Below are 19,247 nucleotides of genomic sequence, written 5' to 3' on the forward strand. Positions count from 1 at the left end.
TCTGTGGTTTTGTCACGGCCAAATTTGTGCTATGTTTTAGACTATTCTTTCTATGTTCAAATTGTGCATTGTGTGTGAGATTGGTTTTACAATTATTGGACTCTTCAGTTAAATTTTTATGAAAATTTGAGATGTTGTAATTGCAAGATATAAATTTGTAGCTGTAAAGCTGTAAGAATATTATATCCGAAATTCCAAATGTGAGCAAAGATTGTATTAAAGTCAAGAAAGAAAGAGATAAGAAGATAAGAATTTATTCTTTCATATTGTGGTTTACTTTATCAACTTTATGTCTCTGCTTTCTCGAGGGAGAGAGAGAGAGAACAAAAGATGATGAGTGAGAATCAGAATGCAGAAGAGAGAATATTAGTATATCAACCACAAGCTTACAAGCATTCTTCATCTTCAAAGATAAACATACAAGCGTTTCTCTCCCTAGATTTCTCTCTCTGCGAAACCATGGAAGCCATTGCTACAGCAGGCGTCGAGTTTCTTGTCCAAAATCTGATCAACGTTCTGAGTGAAGAGTTCGCCCTACTTCAAGGTCTCGAGGAAGATGCCGGAAAGCTGCAGGAGACTTTGGAGATGATTCAAGCCTACTTGAGTGACGCTGAGACGAAATCCACCGACAAAGCAGTCAAGAATTGGTTGAGGAAACTTGAAGCTTTGGCTTTCGATGCTTATTATGCCTTGGATGAACTCAACTATCATTTTCTCTACAAAAAAGCGAGGAAAATGGACGCACCCAATCCCAAGCCAAAGAATAAGGTACTATCATGCTTGTCATCCTGTAGTGGTACTCGCATTTCACGTCGCTCTAAAATGGCTCATACTATCAAACAAATTAATGCGGATTTTGAGTCTGTGAACAAAATGGCAACTTATCTTGGCCTTCAAATCATTCTTGCGAATTCACTTTCTGTTGTTGTTGATACTTCCCTTGAGACTGATTCGTTCAGTCTTGATCCAATCTTTATTGGAAGAGATGATGATGTGCCTAAAGTAGTTGACTTGCTCACCCAAACCCACCAAGAGGAACGGATGTTCTCCATCGTTGCTATCGTGGGAATGGGGGGTATGGGGAAAACTACGTTGACTAAAAAAGTCTTGAATCATGAAAGGGTGAAGGCTCGATTCGGATCACATCTTTGGGTTCATGTTTCTCAAACCTTTGATCCAATCGTTCTTTTCAAAAAAATACATTATAAGTTGACTAAAAGGGCAAGTGACGGAGTTGAGAGTAGAGATGATATATTGGAAAAGCTTCTAGAAGCTCTCAAGTATAAAACATTTCTTCTTGTTCTTGATGATGTATGGAATGAAGATGTTCCAAAGTGGGATGACTTTATGAACTCCATGTCAGGAGTTACTTCCACAATGGGAAATGGCATTATCATCACTACCAGAAGTCACAAGGTTGCTTCAGTTGTGAACCCACTTGAATACACTTTGAGAGGCTTATCAAATGATGATTGCCTGTCCATAATTAAAGCAAAAGCTTTTGATGGAAATGAAGCTGTTTCACCACAGTTTGAGATTATTGGAAAAGAGATTGCGGAAGCATGTCAAGGTTTGCCCTTAGCTGCCAATGTAGTTGGCGGTGTGCTTCGACGATGTAAGTCCGAAGAAGAATGGCGCTCAATCAATGAAAATTGTCTTTCAGATGCTGAAGGTGCTGAAATAATCCAAAAGATACTAAAATTGAGCTTTGATTATTTGCCTTCACTATCTCTCAAGAAATGCTTTGCTTACTGTTCAATTTTCCCTAAAGGTCACTCGATTGAGAAGCAACAAGTAATTGAGCACTGGATGGCAGAAGGTTTTCTTCAACCAGATAAGATGGAAGATGTGGGAAATAAGTTTTTCAATGTTCTTCTACACAACTCTTTGCTTCAAGTTGCATGGCAAGATGAGGATGGAAATGTGGAATTTTACACGATGCACGATCTTGTGCATGATCTTGCATCTTCGGTTTTATCTTATAATAATGCAAATTGCAGCACCCTAGTTCGATACAAGTTTGTCGAAGAAGAATCAAGTCCTATTTCAAAAGAAGTGGCCAAGCATTTACGTACATTAATCTTGAAAGGTGGAACTTCTGGTATTAATTTCTCAGGCTTCCAATGTCTTCATAATCTAACTATTGGTAAAAGTTCAGAAGAGCATCAATTGCCCAATTCAGTTAGGGAGTGTATACATTTGAGAAATCTTGATCTTTCAAATACATGTATTAAAGGCTTGCCGGAGTGGATTGGTGAACTCAGTCACTTGCAAACACTAAGAGCATCGCGTGACTGGGAACAAAACTGGAAACAAAAACTGCCAAACACGTTGAAGTACTTGGTTAACTTAAGGCATCTTTATATAGGATATTATATGGAGTTGCCTGCGGAGATTGGGAGATTAACTAGTCTCCAAACACTACCTTACTTCAACGTGGGCGAAGAGAAGGGGTATCATATTGAAGAACTCGGAAATTTGAAAAATCTCAAAGGAGAATTAACTATTGGAAATCTTGAGAGGGTGCGTGACAAGGAAGAGGCTCTGAAAGCCAATATATTGCAGAAGCAACACTTATCTTCATTGCAGTTTGAATGGGGATGGGATTGTTCGGGTGATAGAAATGATGAGGGTGTGTTAGATGGCCTCCGACCTCATGCAAACTTGAAGGAGTTGAAGATTAAAGGATACGAAGGCGAAAAATTTCCAACATGGTTACAGGATGAGGAATGTGAGGAAATAACCTTGAACCACTTTCCAAGTTTAAGGTCGTTCTATCTATGGGGATTAAGGAGATTGGAATGTTTGTCAACGAGGTTTTTCTATAACCATTGCAATCTCTCACGCTTGGAGATTGACAGATGTGATATGTTGAGAGCATTACCAGATGGACTGGACACCCTCAATTCTCTGAAGGTGTTGAGAATAGGATGGTGTAGAAATCTGAAGTCGATTGGGAAACCAAGGTGCAGAGAAGGAGAAAATCGAGGAATCCTCCGTCGGCTGAGCATTACATACTGCAATGAACTGATGGAATTGCCTCGTCAAATGCTAGAGTTGTGGGCCCCTACAATTGAGCTTCTTGAATTGGAGGGATTAAGGTGCTTAGCGAATCTACCAATGCTATCATATCCTTGTCTCAGAGGATTGAAAATCTCAGGCGAACCTCATCTACCGTTGCTAATGGACTGCCTTGCTAAATCATATCCTCTTCTCACATATTTGAAAATCTCAGGCGTTCCTCATCTACTGTCTGCTGGAACTGTTGAGAGTTGGGATTTAGGTAGATTGAAGAATTTAAATATAGATGTGAGTGTGGAGTGGTCAGAAGAGAAAAGTGTTGCCATTAATGAGACTGTGAATGGCATATTGGAAGGCTGTTGCAACTCACTTGAATGGTTAACATTAAGAGGGGTGGAAAATTGGGAGTGGCTGCCTCAATCAATTCAATGTCTCACTTCTCTTCAGGAGTTAATGTTAGAAAATATAGGGATAGAAGAATTGCCGCAATGGTTTGGAAATCTCTCAGCTCTGGAGAACTTATGTCTGTATGACTGCACAAAGTTGAGGTGCCTGCCCTCTGTGGATGCATTGAAGCCCCTTACTAAATTAAAACAGTTACATTTTCAAAATTGTCCGAAACTAAGTATTGATTCGGAACGGCGCAACCATCCCAATCTCCAAATCGAAAATTCCAACAGCTTTCGTTATGTTTTTGAAAATTGGTGATATATATGGTTGTCTGAATCAGATTGCCTTGAGAAGGGTAAAGATGGGCAAGTTTTTGTTAAGTAGTGATATGGAGAAGAAGATGGCTGCCTTGCAAATATGCCATTTCTGAGGTGTGTTATAATTGTTCGATGTTTGTAAAATGAAAGATTATTAGTATAGGAGATCATTGAATTTACCATATATTTTTCTGGATTACACAATTTTGAGCTTGTTTTGAAGGTCCCCCGAACGGGCAAGGCAGCTCTGTTATGGGAGTCGACTCCAAGTACACGCCTCCGTGGATTCCTCGGTTTTTTAGCAACGAAGATTTCATTGCAGTTTGCAGATTCAGTCATCGTGCAAGCTCCCTAAACAGAGGTAGATCATAACAATCAAGTATTTTGGATGAATGAATGAATGAATTTGTTTAGCATTTTTTTTTTCATGATCAGATGAAAACTAAGTTAAATTGGTGTTTTATAGTAGTAATATTTAGTTTGCTCGTTCAATTTGTCTGATTCTGTATTTGGTGTTCGGTTCAGAATGCTTTCGTGATGGATTTAAGCTGTTTGATGATGGCTGCATTGCAAAATGACATTTCTGAGGTATATTATCATTGTTCAGTGTTTGGAAAATGAAATGGACATACAAATTCTCTATTATATCCATTATACTCCCTCCGTCCACTAATAAATGTTCCATTTGTTTCTCTGCTACTTTTTGTAATGGACTCTACAATCCACTAATTTTATATCGCCCATATATTTTGATGGATTAACAATTTTGAGCTTGTTTTTGTATAACCATTGCAATCTCTCATATTTGAACATTTATGAATGTGATATGTTGGAAGCATTACCAGATGGGCTGGACACCTGGAATTCTATGCAAAACATGACAATAAAAGTGTGTGTAAATCTGAAGTCGATTGGGAATCCAAGCTGCGGAGGAGAAGGAGAAAATCAGGGAAACCTCCGTGAGCTGATAATTATAGACTGTGGAGAACTGATGGAATTCCGTATTTGATGCTTGATTCAGAATGCTTTCATGATGGATTTGAACTGTCATGAATCCAGGGTGAAACATCACACAGATTGCGTGTTTGTTGGTGATGAAGCAGCTTCAAATGTAGGTCGGTAAAGATCTTTTCATGGTGACAATATCCTCTTTTTGATGATATATAAATAACTTTTGGTTGGGATATATTCTTAGGTTGAAGCCAAGTTCTGTTTTCACTAGAGCAGGATGAATTATCACTAAATCTTTTTAAATCTCATTTCCATAAGGCTTTGTACGCTATCTTAGAGATGAAATATCACTAAATCTTTTTAAATCTCAAGTTCTTGTTTCATCGTTTCGCTCTGTATGAAAGTTGATCTCTAATGTATGAGTCATGCTTATCTAATGCTGTGAAATGGTGGTATGAATATATGGAGAATTCAGTATGTGTTTTAAGAAGAGTAGAGAGAAAGCATATTTTAATTGATATAGATGAATGTTATTTTGTATTGTAGTTCATTTGTATGCAAGGTTTCTTGTCTAGAGACTTGAAAGTGTGTATGATGTTGTCCTATTTTACGATATTGTTGTGAATTTTAATTTTGGAGCTCTGAAATTCGATCGCTACATTAGTTGTGAGCATTCGTTCTTAAGCTTGGCCTACATGTTGTTGTGCTTTAGTCTTGTATTGGCAGCATTTACTGTGATTGTTTTATGCTGTATCTTTATAAGAGAGGGTATGAATTTGATTGGCCAATGTTTTGCTTACTCTGCTTCGGTAGCCACTGCTTCTCGGTTACTTCTGACGATGCTTGATATTTTAGTTAGTCTACTTATACTCAGTCAGCTGTTTCGATTTTTTTTTCCAGGTACAGTGAAATAAGACTCCCGTCTGGTGAGAAGAGATGTCGGGCGACAAAGAAGCTGAGAAAGGCAGGACGGCCGGGGATCAGGCCCACAGTGAGAGGGTGTATCAAATAAATAAATGAAAGCTCTCAATATGGGAGCTGTATGCCTCTGTTAGATATGCGAATCGGGATGAACATTCGCAACATTGAGCTTCGCCCGGGGCAAGGTGGGAAACTTGTTCGCGCTGCAGGCACATCGGCGAAGATACTCAGTGAACCAAATAGATCCCTCAGGTACAGAGTTGATCTCTAATGTTTAGAAATTTTGGTGTGTATTTGAAGGAAACTGATGAGTAGAGAGAAAAAATGTTGCAAGCCTTGTCTATGTTAGTTGAATAAAGTTTTGGTTTTGAAAAACACATCTCCATAAGTAAGAAGCATTTATATTAGGAGTGTCTCTGTGGAATATGTTACTTTTATATAGTATCAATTTTACTGAAAAAATGTCAATGAAGACATCTAAATAATTAATAGGTGACTGAATGATTTTTTTTTGCAATTGTTGTTGACTAAATGGGCTGGATTGTAGAAAGCCCACCTACTTCGGACCAAGCCCAACATTAGTTTAAATGGTCTATAATTCTAATTGGGCCTAATGGATCATCACCACATAAACTTGATTTACTTGGGCCATGCCCGCTATTAGATATAGGATACGAGATTTTTGGCCTATTGGTAGCTAATATTCAAATGAAGGTCAGTCATGATCTTTTCATGGTGACAATATCCTCTTTTTTGGTGATAAATTGCTTACTCTTTTTAGTAAGTTGAGTTTAGGATATATTCTTAGGTTGAAGTCTCCTTACACTAGAGCAGAGATGAATTATCTGTAAAACATCTTAGATCTCATTCCTGCTTCTTTTTCATTAAAGAGCTTGAACTCCCTTATGTAGAATCTGCTCTGTTTCGGACATGATTTGCCAAGGAATGTATTTGGTTTTGCTATTGACTCATTGGATTGCTTGTACTTGGTTTTCTAGTTTTCAAGTGCTGCTATCTATGAGTACTAGTGCTCTTCTGATATGCTCGTAATCTTGCGTATTTGGTCAATAATGTATCAATTTCCAGAACTTGGAATGATCAGCAGGGAGATTGCTAGGACCGGAAAGGTAAAAAAACTAAGAAAAGTGATCCTGTTCTTGTTTTGTCGTTTTCGCTCTTTCTGAAAGTTGATGATATATGCATAGTTTCAACTAACTTAGATCATCCACTATCATATTTTGGGATTGTTTCATGTTAGAGGAAAACTTCTGATGTCAATTTTATAATAATAAGAAGCATTGTTTTCATTTAGACAATGATTCGTTTAACACTTTTTCACGATCAAATGAAACTAAGTGAAATGGTTGCTTTGTGTGTTTGTGGTTAGACTTTTCAACTAGAGTTGGATTGTGTTATTTTGTGAATAGTTCCATGGAAGCTGAGTGCAGTTTTAGTTTGCTCCTTCAATTTGTCTCATTCTCTATTTGGTGTTCGATTCAGATTGCTTTCGTCATGGGTTATATAAGCTGTTTGATTTTGCTATTGATTCATTGCATTGCTTGTCTTTCTCCCGTTAAATATATATCGTCTCTTTTGTGCAAACTGGACAAACAGGTTGAAGAACGAATTTAAAACTTGGCAGTAAAAATCTCATAAGTTTTGATCATGTTCAGAATCGTGCATGGTCTATAGTGAAATTTTCAATTGGCAGGAAAAATCATAATTTACAATTCCATTGAAATTGAATCATACATGATCTTTTAACCGAATCATACATGACTTTAATTAGTGAATCGATTATAATCCAAAAAAGATGAAGAAATTTCATAAAGATGACTAACAAATTTATAGACGAACCCAAATTTTATTTGTGATGAGGTTTATTTCTAATGTATGCTTAAAAAGATAATCATTTATAACTATACAAAACGTCATTGTTTTTTTACATCTGATTAGTCCACATAGATTCCGATGAGCCATACCTAATCTGATTTCATAGGATTTGTTGATATTGGCAAAATTCCGAACACAATCAAATTTCATAAGCTTTATGATAAAGTTTTAAATATGTTGAAAACCATTAGTAATAGATTAAGATATTTCCAACCAATACCATGATTTTTTTAATAATGTTGAAATTGTTCTTGCTCGTTGCCAGCATGATCCACACTTTATTACTATGTTATTTTAAGGGAAAGTTAACATGAATTTTCAATTAAAGTGTGCTCAAAAGCAAATCCGCCTGCATTTCATTGGTATAAAGAACTTTGAAGATAAAGTTAGGATGCATTTTCAATTAACGTGTGCTCAAAAGTTAATTATGAGTATCATTCGGTTTGTGTTGATTTTAGATTAAAATTTTATTCGTGCATAGAAATAGATACGAAAACTTAGATTTTAATCTATAGTTTATAAAAAATATAAGATATTATACATAGAAAAAAAGTGATTAAAATATTATTAGTAGAGAATGAAACTTATCTTATTAAAAAATAATAATAAATAAAAATTCTAAAATAAATTATTTTTATGAAATATATTAAAAAAGAAAAAAAAAATTTCATTTTCATAACACTGGAATATTAATTAATGATTGGTCACCTTCTAAGCCAATCACAATGCACACCTTTTATTCCAAACATCATAATAATGAATGATTAAAACATGTGGAAGACAATTGTTCTTGGCCCTTTGCTTTTACTTTTTGACTTTTTTATAGTATCACTTTGCCTTTACTTTTTGACTGTTATAGTATCACTCTGCCTTTCTTGTTTTTTCGTTATTAAGTTCCACAAACCTAAATATGGAATGTGAACATTTCTACGGCAAAAATTGTGGACATTTAGGGTTCAGGGTAGGTGAAATAATAAAGTAAAACAAAATAAATTGTTGTTGTTTATAAAAAATAAAATGATTCAATTATATTATTTTAATTTATAATTTAATTGTAATTAAGTTACTGGTCAGAATATTGTTGATGGTTGATTTTTTGTGAAATAGTTAAATATGGATAAAAGTATGTTGTTTACAATAAAAAATTATCACTCTTAATATGTAGGATTAAATTTATTTTTTGAACAAAAATCGGATACCAATTTTGGACTTTATTCTAGATTTTACTCCATCCGTCCCTCATTATTGAAGCTACAAATTTCCTTTTTCAGTCCTATCTCAACAATTAGTTGACACCCTTACTTTTTCTATTATTTTTGATAATGGACCTTACATTCCAATAACTCATTCCAACTTATATTTTATTAAAAAAATATTTATAAAAGTAGGATCCACATTCAATTAATTTTTTTTTATTATATTTCTTAAAGCTCGGTGTACAAATTAAATAATGCCAATTAATAAGGAGCGAGGGAGTATAATATTTGAGCTGCCAATGTGAAGTAGTCTATAAACAATTTGAGACATGGACATAATAATATCATTTTGAGACATGGGCATAATAACATCATTTAGGCTGTCTCACACTAAACTTATAAACTTATGACAAATTAAAGGTCAATAATTTTAAATTAGCCACTAGCTTTAGCTTTTCAGCTGAGATAATCTTTTGTTTATCATAGCCTCAAATTCCCAACTTTTGAAACTACCCTGGAGTTTGAGCGACAGAGAGAGCAATTTCGTATTGAACCATCTTTGCGATTGAATCTTGAAGCAAGTAAGTGCAACATTTTACATTTTCTCTTCATGTGTTGTGCATTTTATTCTTAGTCTCATATACATTAAGATTCCGTTTGGGAACGTGGAATTGGGAGTGTGGGATTGGTAGCCCCCAACTTGTGTGGCTGACCGAATAGCCCACCAAATTTATAGGGTTAGGGTGGAAATTTCTAGCTCGATAAAATTAAAACCCGATTAGCCCGCATCCGATTAACCCGTAACCCGTTAGGGCCTAGACTCCGAAAATCCGATGGGCTGGCCCGAAAACCCGATAAAATTTCTATTATTCTATTTTTTTACTCCTAATTCTACACTTCATTGATTAATTTTATAATATAAACAACTAAAAAAATAACTTTCAATTTTATATTAAATATACAAATTATATATTGAATTTTTATTAATATAATAATTGATAAATAAATTAAAAACTTCAAATTCACTAAAAAAATATTTAAATTTCTAAACATGCATTAAAATTTCACGAAATATCTCAAATATTAGTATTTGATCGTGTTTATAATTAAGTTTGAGGATATATCTCAAATTTATAATACTTAAATATTTTATATAGTATGAATATCACTAATTTTCATAATTATTTATTGGATTGATCGCATGTTAATCTTATCGTTAGTAACCGATTAACCCGTTGTGCTACCCCGAAACCCGAGCTATTAGGGTTAGGGTTGAACTTTTATAAACCGAAAGAAATCATAACCCGACTAGCTCGCACTTCGATTGACCCGCAACCGAATAGGACCAGCCTGAAACCCGATGGGCCGGCCTGATTGACATATACACATACACACTAACCACACTATGCACAATATACACACACAAAGGCCTATCAAAACGGATAACAGGTTTTACAACGCAAGCTACTCCACATGATTCACTTGACTTTCAATGTGGGACACTTTGTCAGCCACCACCTAGAGGTTCCAGAACCGAACAGGATCGGTGGTTGGCTCAGAATTGCCAGTTGTAACCGGATCTGGAATTCTGGTTAGGAATCGTGGCCAGTTTCCCAGTTTTCTGGGTGGTTACGGTTCAAGTTCTTGTTGAACCTATACCGGCGGTTCAAATTAATATAGGATAAAATATATTTTTCTTTAAAAAAAATTAATTTTTGTATTTTAAAATCCATTTCATAAATCAATGAACACTAGAATTTCATAATAACCCATACTTGTTTGTTGGGCCTATGTACTGTAACTTAATCATTCTTGGTTACTTCTCTTTCATAGAGATGTTCTCTGTTTCCAATATGGAATACAAGTCTTACTTTTTCCTTCTTCTTTTTCATTCTATTGTTCATTATCTTCATCTATATTTATTGAATAAGTCTTCCTCTAAGGCAAATTTATAGAAAAAAATAACACTAAAACGTCACCTTATTCAAAACCCCAATTATGACATCCCTTCTCTCCTACTTTACACCTCGGAACGTACCGTTCTTATAGAGATAAACGCGCTTTCACATCTTCTTAAAATTAACTAGAATAGTTTATTAATTTTTTTAAGTTGAATGTTGTACAAATTAATTTTATAAAAAATATTTTATTTATAACAATTAAATTTTGTATTTAAAAATCAGTTTTCATAAACAAATGAAAACTATAATTTCATAATAACTCATACTTGTTGGGCCAATGAATTGTAAAAAAATCATTATTGGCTAGCTACATCTATTTTATAGAGACATCTATGAATGTTTTATATACTTCCTATATAGAATACAAACCAATTAATCCAACCATTTTATAGCCAAATCCAACCATTTCCAACCATTTTACAGATAATAGCATATTCCATATCTTATATGTACAACCAATATATGGTTGAAATAGCCTATCTCCCAACAATATATGTAAGGATATATGTACAACCAATTAATCCAACCATTTTATCTTCCAGCCATCTCCCAGCAATGGTATAGCCTATCTTATTGCACGTCTCCATTTCCACATTAGCATTATTTTATTTTTATTTTTGAATAAATTAAATTGATTTGTATATATAATATTAATACGCAAATCTTCATTGTATTACAATATTGGAAAAAAATTATAAAGAGACATAGACATAAATAGCTGAAAACCTAAATTAGGTCATCTCCAATCTAATTAGTCCATTTATTATTTAAGAAAATTATTGGCCAACTGATGAAGCCCATTTTACAATAACAACTATATACAAATGAAAACCTAATTTAGAATCTATTGTTTATCTTTCTTCTCTTCGTTCTCTCTCAATTAACACAGTTTCTTCGTTCATATGCATGCCCTTTTCCATAAACCATAGAAACAATAGGGAAGAAAAAGGGATCGGCGGTTTGGCGCCACAATGGGAGCCGATCAACCGCCGATCTCCGATAGGCGCAGGCATTGGGTCGGCGGCCCTCTTCCCTCAATGGGCGCCGATCGATCGCACAGCCAATCGGCCTTATGGTGAATGCTCTAATATTTGTTGTTATAATATCATAATTAGGGATGTCAATGAGCCCGCAACCCGTGGGCTGGCCCGAATAGCCCGCTAAATTTATAGTCGAAAATTCCTAGCCCGATAAACCCGATGGGCTGGCCCGATAACCTTCGGTAAAATTTATATTTTTCAATTTTTTACTCCTAATTCGACACTTCGTTGACTAATTTTATGACATAGATAACTAAAAAAAGACAACTTTCAATTTTATGGTAAATATATAAATTATATTTTGAATTTTTATTAATATAATACTCCCTCTATCTCCTATTAGGAGTCACTCTTTGACTGGGCACGGGTTTTAAGAAATGTAAAGAAAAGTTGGTTGAAAAAGTTAGCGGAATGTGGGACCCATTTTTTTATATTGGTTTTATAATAAAATGTGAGTGTGAATTGAGTTAGTGGAATGTGGGACCTACTTACTATTTATGGTAAAAATGAAGTGTGATCTTAGTTGGGGACGGAGCGAAATGAAAAAGTGTGACTCTTAATGGGAGACGGAGGGAGTAATTGTTAAATAATTAAACTCACTAAAAGAATATTTAAATTTTTAACATGCATTAAAATTTCAAGAAATATAACAAATATTAGTACTTTATGATTGAGTTTAAGCATGTATATCAAATTTTTCATAATTAAATAATTTATATTTTATAAATATAACTAATTTTCATCATAATTTATTGGATTGTTCGAGCCTTAACCTTATCGGTAGCAACCCGATTAACCCACTGGCTAGCCCGAAACCCGAGCTTTTAGGGTTAGAGCCGAACTTTTACAACCCGAAAAAAATCACAACCCGGCAAGCCCGCACCCGATTGACCCGCAACCCGAGTAGGGTTGGCCCAAAACCCGATGGGCCGGCCCGATTGACATGATTATAATGGAATATTATAGTACTCAATATAGATAAAAAAAATGATAGATAGATCTAACATTTAGTTGTTATTTACTCACTCCTCTCGTCCGCGAATAAGAGTCCCGTTTTTCCATTTTAGTCTATCTCATATTAATAGAGTCTCAGTTCTACATTTACCATAAATGGTAATAAGGTCCCACTTTCCACTAACTCATTCCACTCACATTTCATTTAAAACTAATATATACAAGTGGACCCTATTCCATTAACTTTTTTCCCTCACTTTTCTTAACATTTCTTAAAACCCGTGTCACCTATTAATAAGATTTCTAATGGCGGATAGAGGGAGTATAAGTGAACGACTTTTGTCCTATACTGAAAGAAAAAGCAAAACATCGAAGGATGTGTAGCTATAGGGGCGTAGTGTAATCGGCAACGGAGAGGCAGATCGTGTAGTTGCTTCCATCTCTCGTGCACAAGTGTGAGGCCATGGGAGATGGGCTTCTCCGGCCCCAGTGGGTTAAGGCCTCCCCTTAACGGGCTACCGCGTACTGATTTAATCCCTCGCTGATGTCGGGCCGGAGCGTGGGGGCCGCCAAAGCGACGGAATCGCCTTTTTTGTTGCAACCACTAGAATCTCCTTGCTGGGTCGGTTATGGTTCCACCATGTTGGAAATCGGAACCCATATACATACTACACACACATCTAAAATATAAAATGCCATACACTGCATGCACATACTTATACTACGCACTCTACACACATTGCGTGTGTGCAACGTGTATTACGTGTCTGTGTGTTGGGACCGAACTAGTCGAACATAATCATTTGAAACATTAAAAACAAGTAGCGTGACGAATTTCAATAAATTTTCAAATTTATTGAACTTCATATTAATTACTCCCTCCGTCCCAGAGATAATTCGACCTAGTATTCCATTTCGGGTATTGCTCTACATAATTTGTCCCACTTCACTTTTACCATTTTTGTGTACTTGGACCTCATATTCTACTAACTCATTCATACTCACATTTTTATTATAAAAGTAATACTTTAAAAGTAGGACCCATATTTCACCAACTTTTTCAACTCACTAAAGATTTCTTAAAACTTGTGCCGGGTCAAAGTGTCCCAAATTATCTGGGACGGATGAGTACTTCATTTTGCCGAACATAAGATTTGGAATTAAATCTAATTCAATTCAATAGAATTCTAATCAGTGCTATAGATATCGACTTCCATTTCAATTCCCCAGTGCTATAGATATGGAATACCATTTCAATTCCAAATCTTTGTACCAATTGGACCCTAACAGAATTCATATATCATGCTTGCCAGTTAACAGAATATTTTGAGAAAAAATGAATTTTAAAGACTTGATTTAGAAGATTTTCAGATTCAGTCTTCATATACATTTGGAGAATTTCATATCTGGGGTTTCTTGATAAGAAATCTATACGACAAACACGGATTTTACATATTTTTAAGACCGATATTTTTAAGACACGGATTTGGTTTGTTACCTTGTAAAGCCAAATCCCTCTCATTCCTTTAGGACACGAAAATTATTAAGACTAAACCCTTTTCAAACCTATAAATACCCAATAATCTAAGTCACTATACAACCATTTGATTCTAATCAACAGGACTACTTTGTTTTTCTAATCGTTTCACGTAAAATCGTACGAATATAAATATTGAAGAACAAATTCCATTGTCAAATCCATTTATATTGATTAAATTGTTAAGACCATATATAATTGTGAAGGACAATTGGCCTGTTTTGCTTTTGCATATCATCCACAAGCTTTCTTCATCTTCAAATAAAAAATTTATCTCTCTCTCTAGATCCATCTCCGCGAAACTATGGAAACAGTAGCGGTTGCAGCAGTTGCTACAGCAGGCATCAAACTTCTTGTTAAAAAGGCGGCGGACGGTTTGATGAAACAGTACTCTATGGTGTTTCAAAATCTCAAGGGAGATCTCAAAAAGCTTCAGAAGACTCTAGAGATGATTGAAGGCTACCTGAGAGACCTTGATAACAAGTCCATCACCCAAAATGCTGTCAAGGTCTGGTTGAGGGAGCTTGAGAATATGGCTTTCGATGCTGATAACGTCTTGGATAAACTTAACTATCATCTTCTCCATGAAAAAACCAACAAAATGATCAATGCGATATCATTCTCATTCTTCCGTAAGCGTAAAATGGCTCTTTCCATAAAAAAAATCAATTCGGATTTTAAGTTTATGAGTGAAAAGGCAGCAGCTTTTGGCATTCAATACATGGTTGCTAATGCACTTCCTGCTGCTAATGATACTTCTCTTGAGACGGATTCCGTCAGTCATGTTCCAGTCTTTATTGGAAGAGATAATGATGTCCCTGAACTAGTTAACATGCTCACCCAAACCCACCCAGAAGAAGAGAAACAGAAGTTCTCCATCGTTGCTCTTGTGGGAATGGGGGGTATGGGGAAAACTACATTGACTAAGAAAGTCTTCAATCATGAAAGGGTGAAGTCTCGATTCAGATCACTTCTTTGGGTTCATGTTTCTCAAAAGTTTTGATCCAATCAATCTTTTCAAGAAAATACATTATAAGTTGACTAAAATGGCAAGTGATGGAGTTGAGAGCAAAGATGATATCTTGAAAAAGCTTAAAGATGCTCTCAAGGATAAAACATTTCTTCTTGTTCTCGATGATGTTTGGAATGAAAATTCTAAGGAATGGGACGACTTTATGAATTCCATGTCTGGAATTACTTCCACTATGGGAAATGGCATTATCATCAGTACCAGGAGTCAAAAGGTTGCTTCAACTGTTAAACCATTTCATATTCATTCTTTAAAGGGCTTATCAGATGATGATTGCTGGTCCATAATAAAAGCAAAAGCTTTTGATGGTAATGGAGAAGTTCCACCAGAATTTGTAACGATTGGAAAAGAGATTGCGAAAAGATGTCAGGGTCTGCCATTAGCTGCCAATGTAGTTGGGGGTGTGCTTCGCCGTAAGTCCGAAGGAGAGTGGCGTGTGATCAATGATGAAGGCCTTCCCGGTGGTGAAGGTGCTGAAAATATCCAAAAAATACTGAAATTGAGCTTTGATTATCTACCTTCACCATCACTCAAGAAGTGCTTTGCGTATTGTTCGATTTACCCCAAAGGTCATGGTAATCCATAAGCTGAAGCTGATTGAACTATGGATGGGAGAAGGGTTTCTTCAACCAAGCCAAGGAGATGATATGGAGTCTGTGGGCAACATGTTTTTTAATGTGCTTCTACACAACTCCTTGTTACAAGTTTCAGACAAATATGGATATAACAATGTGAGTTATGTGATGCACGATCTTGTGCATGATCTTGCATCTGCAGTTTTATCTAATGGGATACCAATTAGATACATGTTTCTCAAAGAAGAATCAAGTCCTATTCCAAAAGAAGTGGCAAAGCATTTGCGTACATTAATCTTTGAAGGTGATCCTTCCCATACCAAGTTCTCAAACTTCAAAAGTCTACATAATCTAACACTTGCTAGTTATGATTGTAGAAGAGTTGCCCGATTCAATTCGGGAGTTGATACATTTGAGAAATTTGAATATTTCAGATACATCAATTGAAAACTTGCCGGAATGGATCACTGAACTCCATCACTTGCAAACATTAAGAGTGGGCAATGTTTATGACAAAACTGCCAAACACATTGACGTACTTGATTAACTTAAGACGTCTTTATGTGGATAGTGACAAGTTGCCTGCGAAGATTGGGAGATTAACTAGTCTACAAACACTACCAGAGTTTTCAGTGGGAAAAGAGAAGGGATATCGAATTGAAGAGCTCGGGAGTTTGAAGAATCTCAGAGAAAGTATAGAGATTCAACATCTTGAAAGAGTGTGTGACAAGAAAGAGGCTATGAAAGCAAATATGTTGGAGAAGCCAAACCTATATGAATTGGTGCTTCAATGGGATGAGGTTGATTTCAGTGAAAGAAATGATGAGAGTGTGTTGGAAGGTCTCAGACCTCATGCAAATCTGAAGAAGTTGAGGATTGAAGGATACAAAGGCAAAAGATTTCCAACATGGTTACAGGGTGAACCTCAAGGCTCTTGCTTACCACTTCATAACTTGATTGAGATAAAACTCTATAAGTGCTCAGAATGTGAGGAAATAACATTGGACCACTTGCCAAATTTAAGGTCGCTCTATATAAGGGGATTAGAGAGTTTGAAATGTTTGTCAAAGAGGTTTTTCTATAACCATCGCAATCTCTCATTCTTGAACATTGAAGAATGTGATATGTTGGAAGCATTACCAGATGGATTGGACACCCTCAATTCTCTGGAGAGGTTGACCATAGAAAGGTGTAGAAATCTGAAGTCGATGGGGAATCCAAGCTGCGGAGAAGGAGAAAATCAAGGAACCCTCCGTCTGCTGAGCATTAAAGACTGCGGAGAACTGATGGAATTGCCACGTCAAATGCTAGAGTTGTGGGCCCCTACAATTGAGCTTCTTGAATTGGAGGGATTAAGGAGCCTAACGAATCTACCAATGCTAATTGACTGCCTCGCTAAATCATCTCATCTCAGAGATTTAACAATCAGAGGCGTTCCTAAATTGATGTCTGCTGGTAGTGTTGAGAGTTGGGATTTAGGTAGCTTGAGGTATTTAAATATAGATGTGAGTGAGGAGTGGTCAAAAGAGACAAGTGTTGCCATTAATGAGACTGTGAATGGCATATTGGAAGGCTGTTGCAACTCACTTGAGGAGTTAACATTAAGAGGGGTGGAAAATTGGGAGTGGCTGCCTCAATCAATTCAACGTCTCACTTCTCTTTCTATCTTAATGTTAGAAAATATAGGGATAGAAGAATTGCCGCAATGGTTTGGAAACCTCTCAGCTCTAAGACATTACATCTATATGGCTGCACAAAGTTGAGGTGCCTGCCCTCTGTGGATGCATTGAAGCCCCTCACTAAATTACTAAGCCGTTTGATTTTTCTATGATTTATTGCTTTGCTTGTCTTTCTCCTATTGAATGAATACTGTCTATAATATTTATGTAAACTTTGAGTTGACACTGTTAATAATATAAAGCCAGTAGCTCTGTGTTTTGTTCATAGATAAAGTGGACTTACAAACTCTCTATTGTATAGAAGATGGCTCTGTATTTGCAAAGTTGCAACTGCTCTGTATTTGTTGAATCATGGTTATTTAGATCTATTTTGGTTTTCTTTCCTTATATTTTAGTACTAGTGAGATGCTGCAGATTGCAATCAGTTGATGTGTGTAGCATTTTTTCATGACAGATGAAAACTAAGTGAAATTGGTGTTTTGTATTTTGTGGTTAGACTTTTCAATTACAGTTGGATTGTGTTATTTGTGAATAGTTCCATGGAAGCTGCAGCTACTTTTAGTTTGCTCATTCAATTTGTCTCATTCTGTATTTGTGCAAACTGGATATATAATTGGTTGAAGACATGTCAATTACAGTTGCTATTGTGTTATTTGCGAAGGGGAGCTGATGGTAGTTTTAGTTTGCTCCTTCAAATTGTTTGATTCCGTATTTTGATGCTTCGATTCAGAATGCTTTCATGATGGATTTAAACTGCTCATGAATCCAGGGTGAAACATGTCACACAGATTGCGTGTTTGTTGGTGATGAAGCAGCTTCAAATGTAGGTCGGTCAAGATCTTTTCATGGTGACAATATCCTCTTTTTAGTAAGTTGAGTTTAGGATATATTCTTAGGTTGAAGTCTCCTTACACTAGAGCAGAGATGAATTATCTGTAAAACATCTTAGATCTCATTCCTGCTTCTTTTTCATTAAAGAGCTTGAACTCCCTTATGTAGAATCTGCTCTGTTTCGGACATGATTTGCCAAGGAATGTATTTGGTTTTGCTATTGACTCATTGGATTGCTTGTACTTGGTTTTCTAGTTATACGTTGTTTTTGGTACTTGGTTCTATTCATGTTGTTCAACCCTTTTATCATTAAGGTGATATGATGCCTATTCTCGTTGTTTAAATTGTTGCAAATAATCTATCGTTTTACACACACGCGTGCATGTGCGTACATCTCATTGTGCAAAAACATTTTGACTTGCTGATTGTTAATTTTGGAGTGCAGCTTTCACCAAGTACCGGCCTCCAATCAAAATTTTCAAGTGCTGCTATCTATGAGTACTAGTGCTCTTCTGATATGCTCGTAATCTTGCGTATTTGGTCAATAATGTATCAATTTCCAGAACTTGGAATGATCAGCAGGGAGATTGCTAGGACCGGAAAGGTAAAAAAACTAAGAAAAGTGATCCTGTTCTTGTTTTGTCGTTTTCGCTCTTTCTGAAAGTTGATGATATATGGTTGTCAGTATCAGATTGCATTGAAAAGGAAAAAGATGAGTAAACTTTGAGTTGAGTGGTGATTTGGAGATGAAGATGGCTGCCTTGCAAACATGGTATTTGTGAGGTATGTTATTCGTTATTGTTTGGTTAATAAAGTGGACATACAAATTTTGTATTATAACTTCAAAATGTAAGGTTAATAGTATAGGAGATCATTGAATAGGGCTATGCATTGACCATACATATATTTTGATGGATTAATAATTTTTTAGCTTGTTTGTTGCTCGAACAG

General features: G+C 35.7%; 3 protein-coding genes across 4 annotated transcripts; all 3 read left to right on the forward strand.

The window, feature by feature from the left end:
* The first annotated feature begins 423 nt into the window (after window positions 1-423).
* LOC125201926 (putative disease resistance protein RGA4) lies at window positions 424-19,037 on the forward strand. Of its 2 annotated transcripts, none has more exons than XM_048100224.1 (5): window positions 424-3,842; window positions 3,952-4,089; window positions 4,254-4,316; window positions 4,565-4,843; window positions 18,988-19,037. In XM_048100224.1, exon 1 carries the CDS (start codon window positions 460-462, stop codon window positions 3,727-3,729), a length of 3,270 nt encoding a protein of 1,089 aa, XP_047956181.1. In that variant the 5' UTR covers window positions 424-459; the 3' UTR covers window positions 3,730-3,842; window positions 3,952-4,089; window positions 4,254-4,316; window positions 4,565-4,843; window positions 18,988-19,037. The 2 variants fall into 2 exon arrangements, with proteins under 2 accessions (XP_047956181.1, XP_047956180.1); XM_048100223.1 differs by having other exon boundaries at window positions 4,574-4,843.
* On the forward strand, window positions 14,486-15,184 carry LOC125209038 (probable disease resistance protein RXW24L). Its single transcript, XM_048108624.1, has one exon. The coding sequence runs from the start codon at window positions 14,486-14,488 to the stop codon at window positions 15,182-15,184; it is 699 nt and encodes a 232-aa protein (XP_047964581.1).
* Window positions 15,228-17,549, forward strand: LOC125209060 (putative disease resistance RPP13-like protein 1). The gene is made up of 3 exons (XM_048108654.1): window positions 15,228-15,786; window positions 15,923-16,109; window positions 16,358-17,549. Exons 1-3 carry the CDS (start codon window positions 15,228-15,230, stop codon window positions 17,547-17,549), a joined length of 1,938 nt encoding a protein of 645 aa, XP_047964611.1.
* Window positions 19,038-19,247: the final 210 nt, after the last annotated feature.

Source organism: Salvia hispanica, chromosome 1 (genome assembly GCF_023119035.1).
Source record: "Salvia hispanica cultivar TCC Black 2014 chromosome 1, UniMelb_Shisp_WGS_1.0, whole genome shotgun sequence".
Taxonomy (NCBI): domain Eukaryota; kingdom Viridiplantae; phylum Streptophyta; class Magnoliopsida; order Lamiales; family Lamiaceae; genus Salvia; species Salvia hispanica.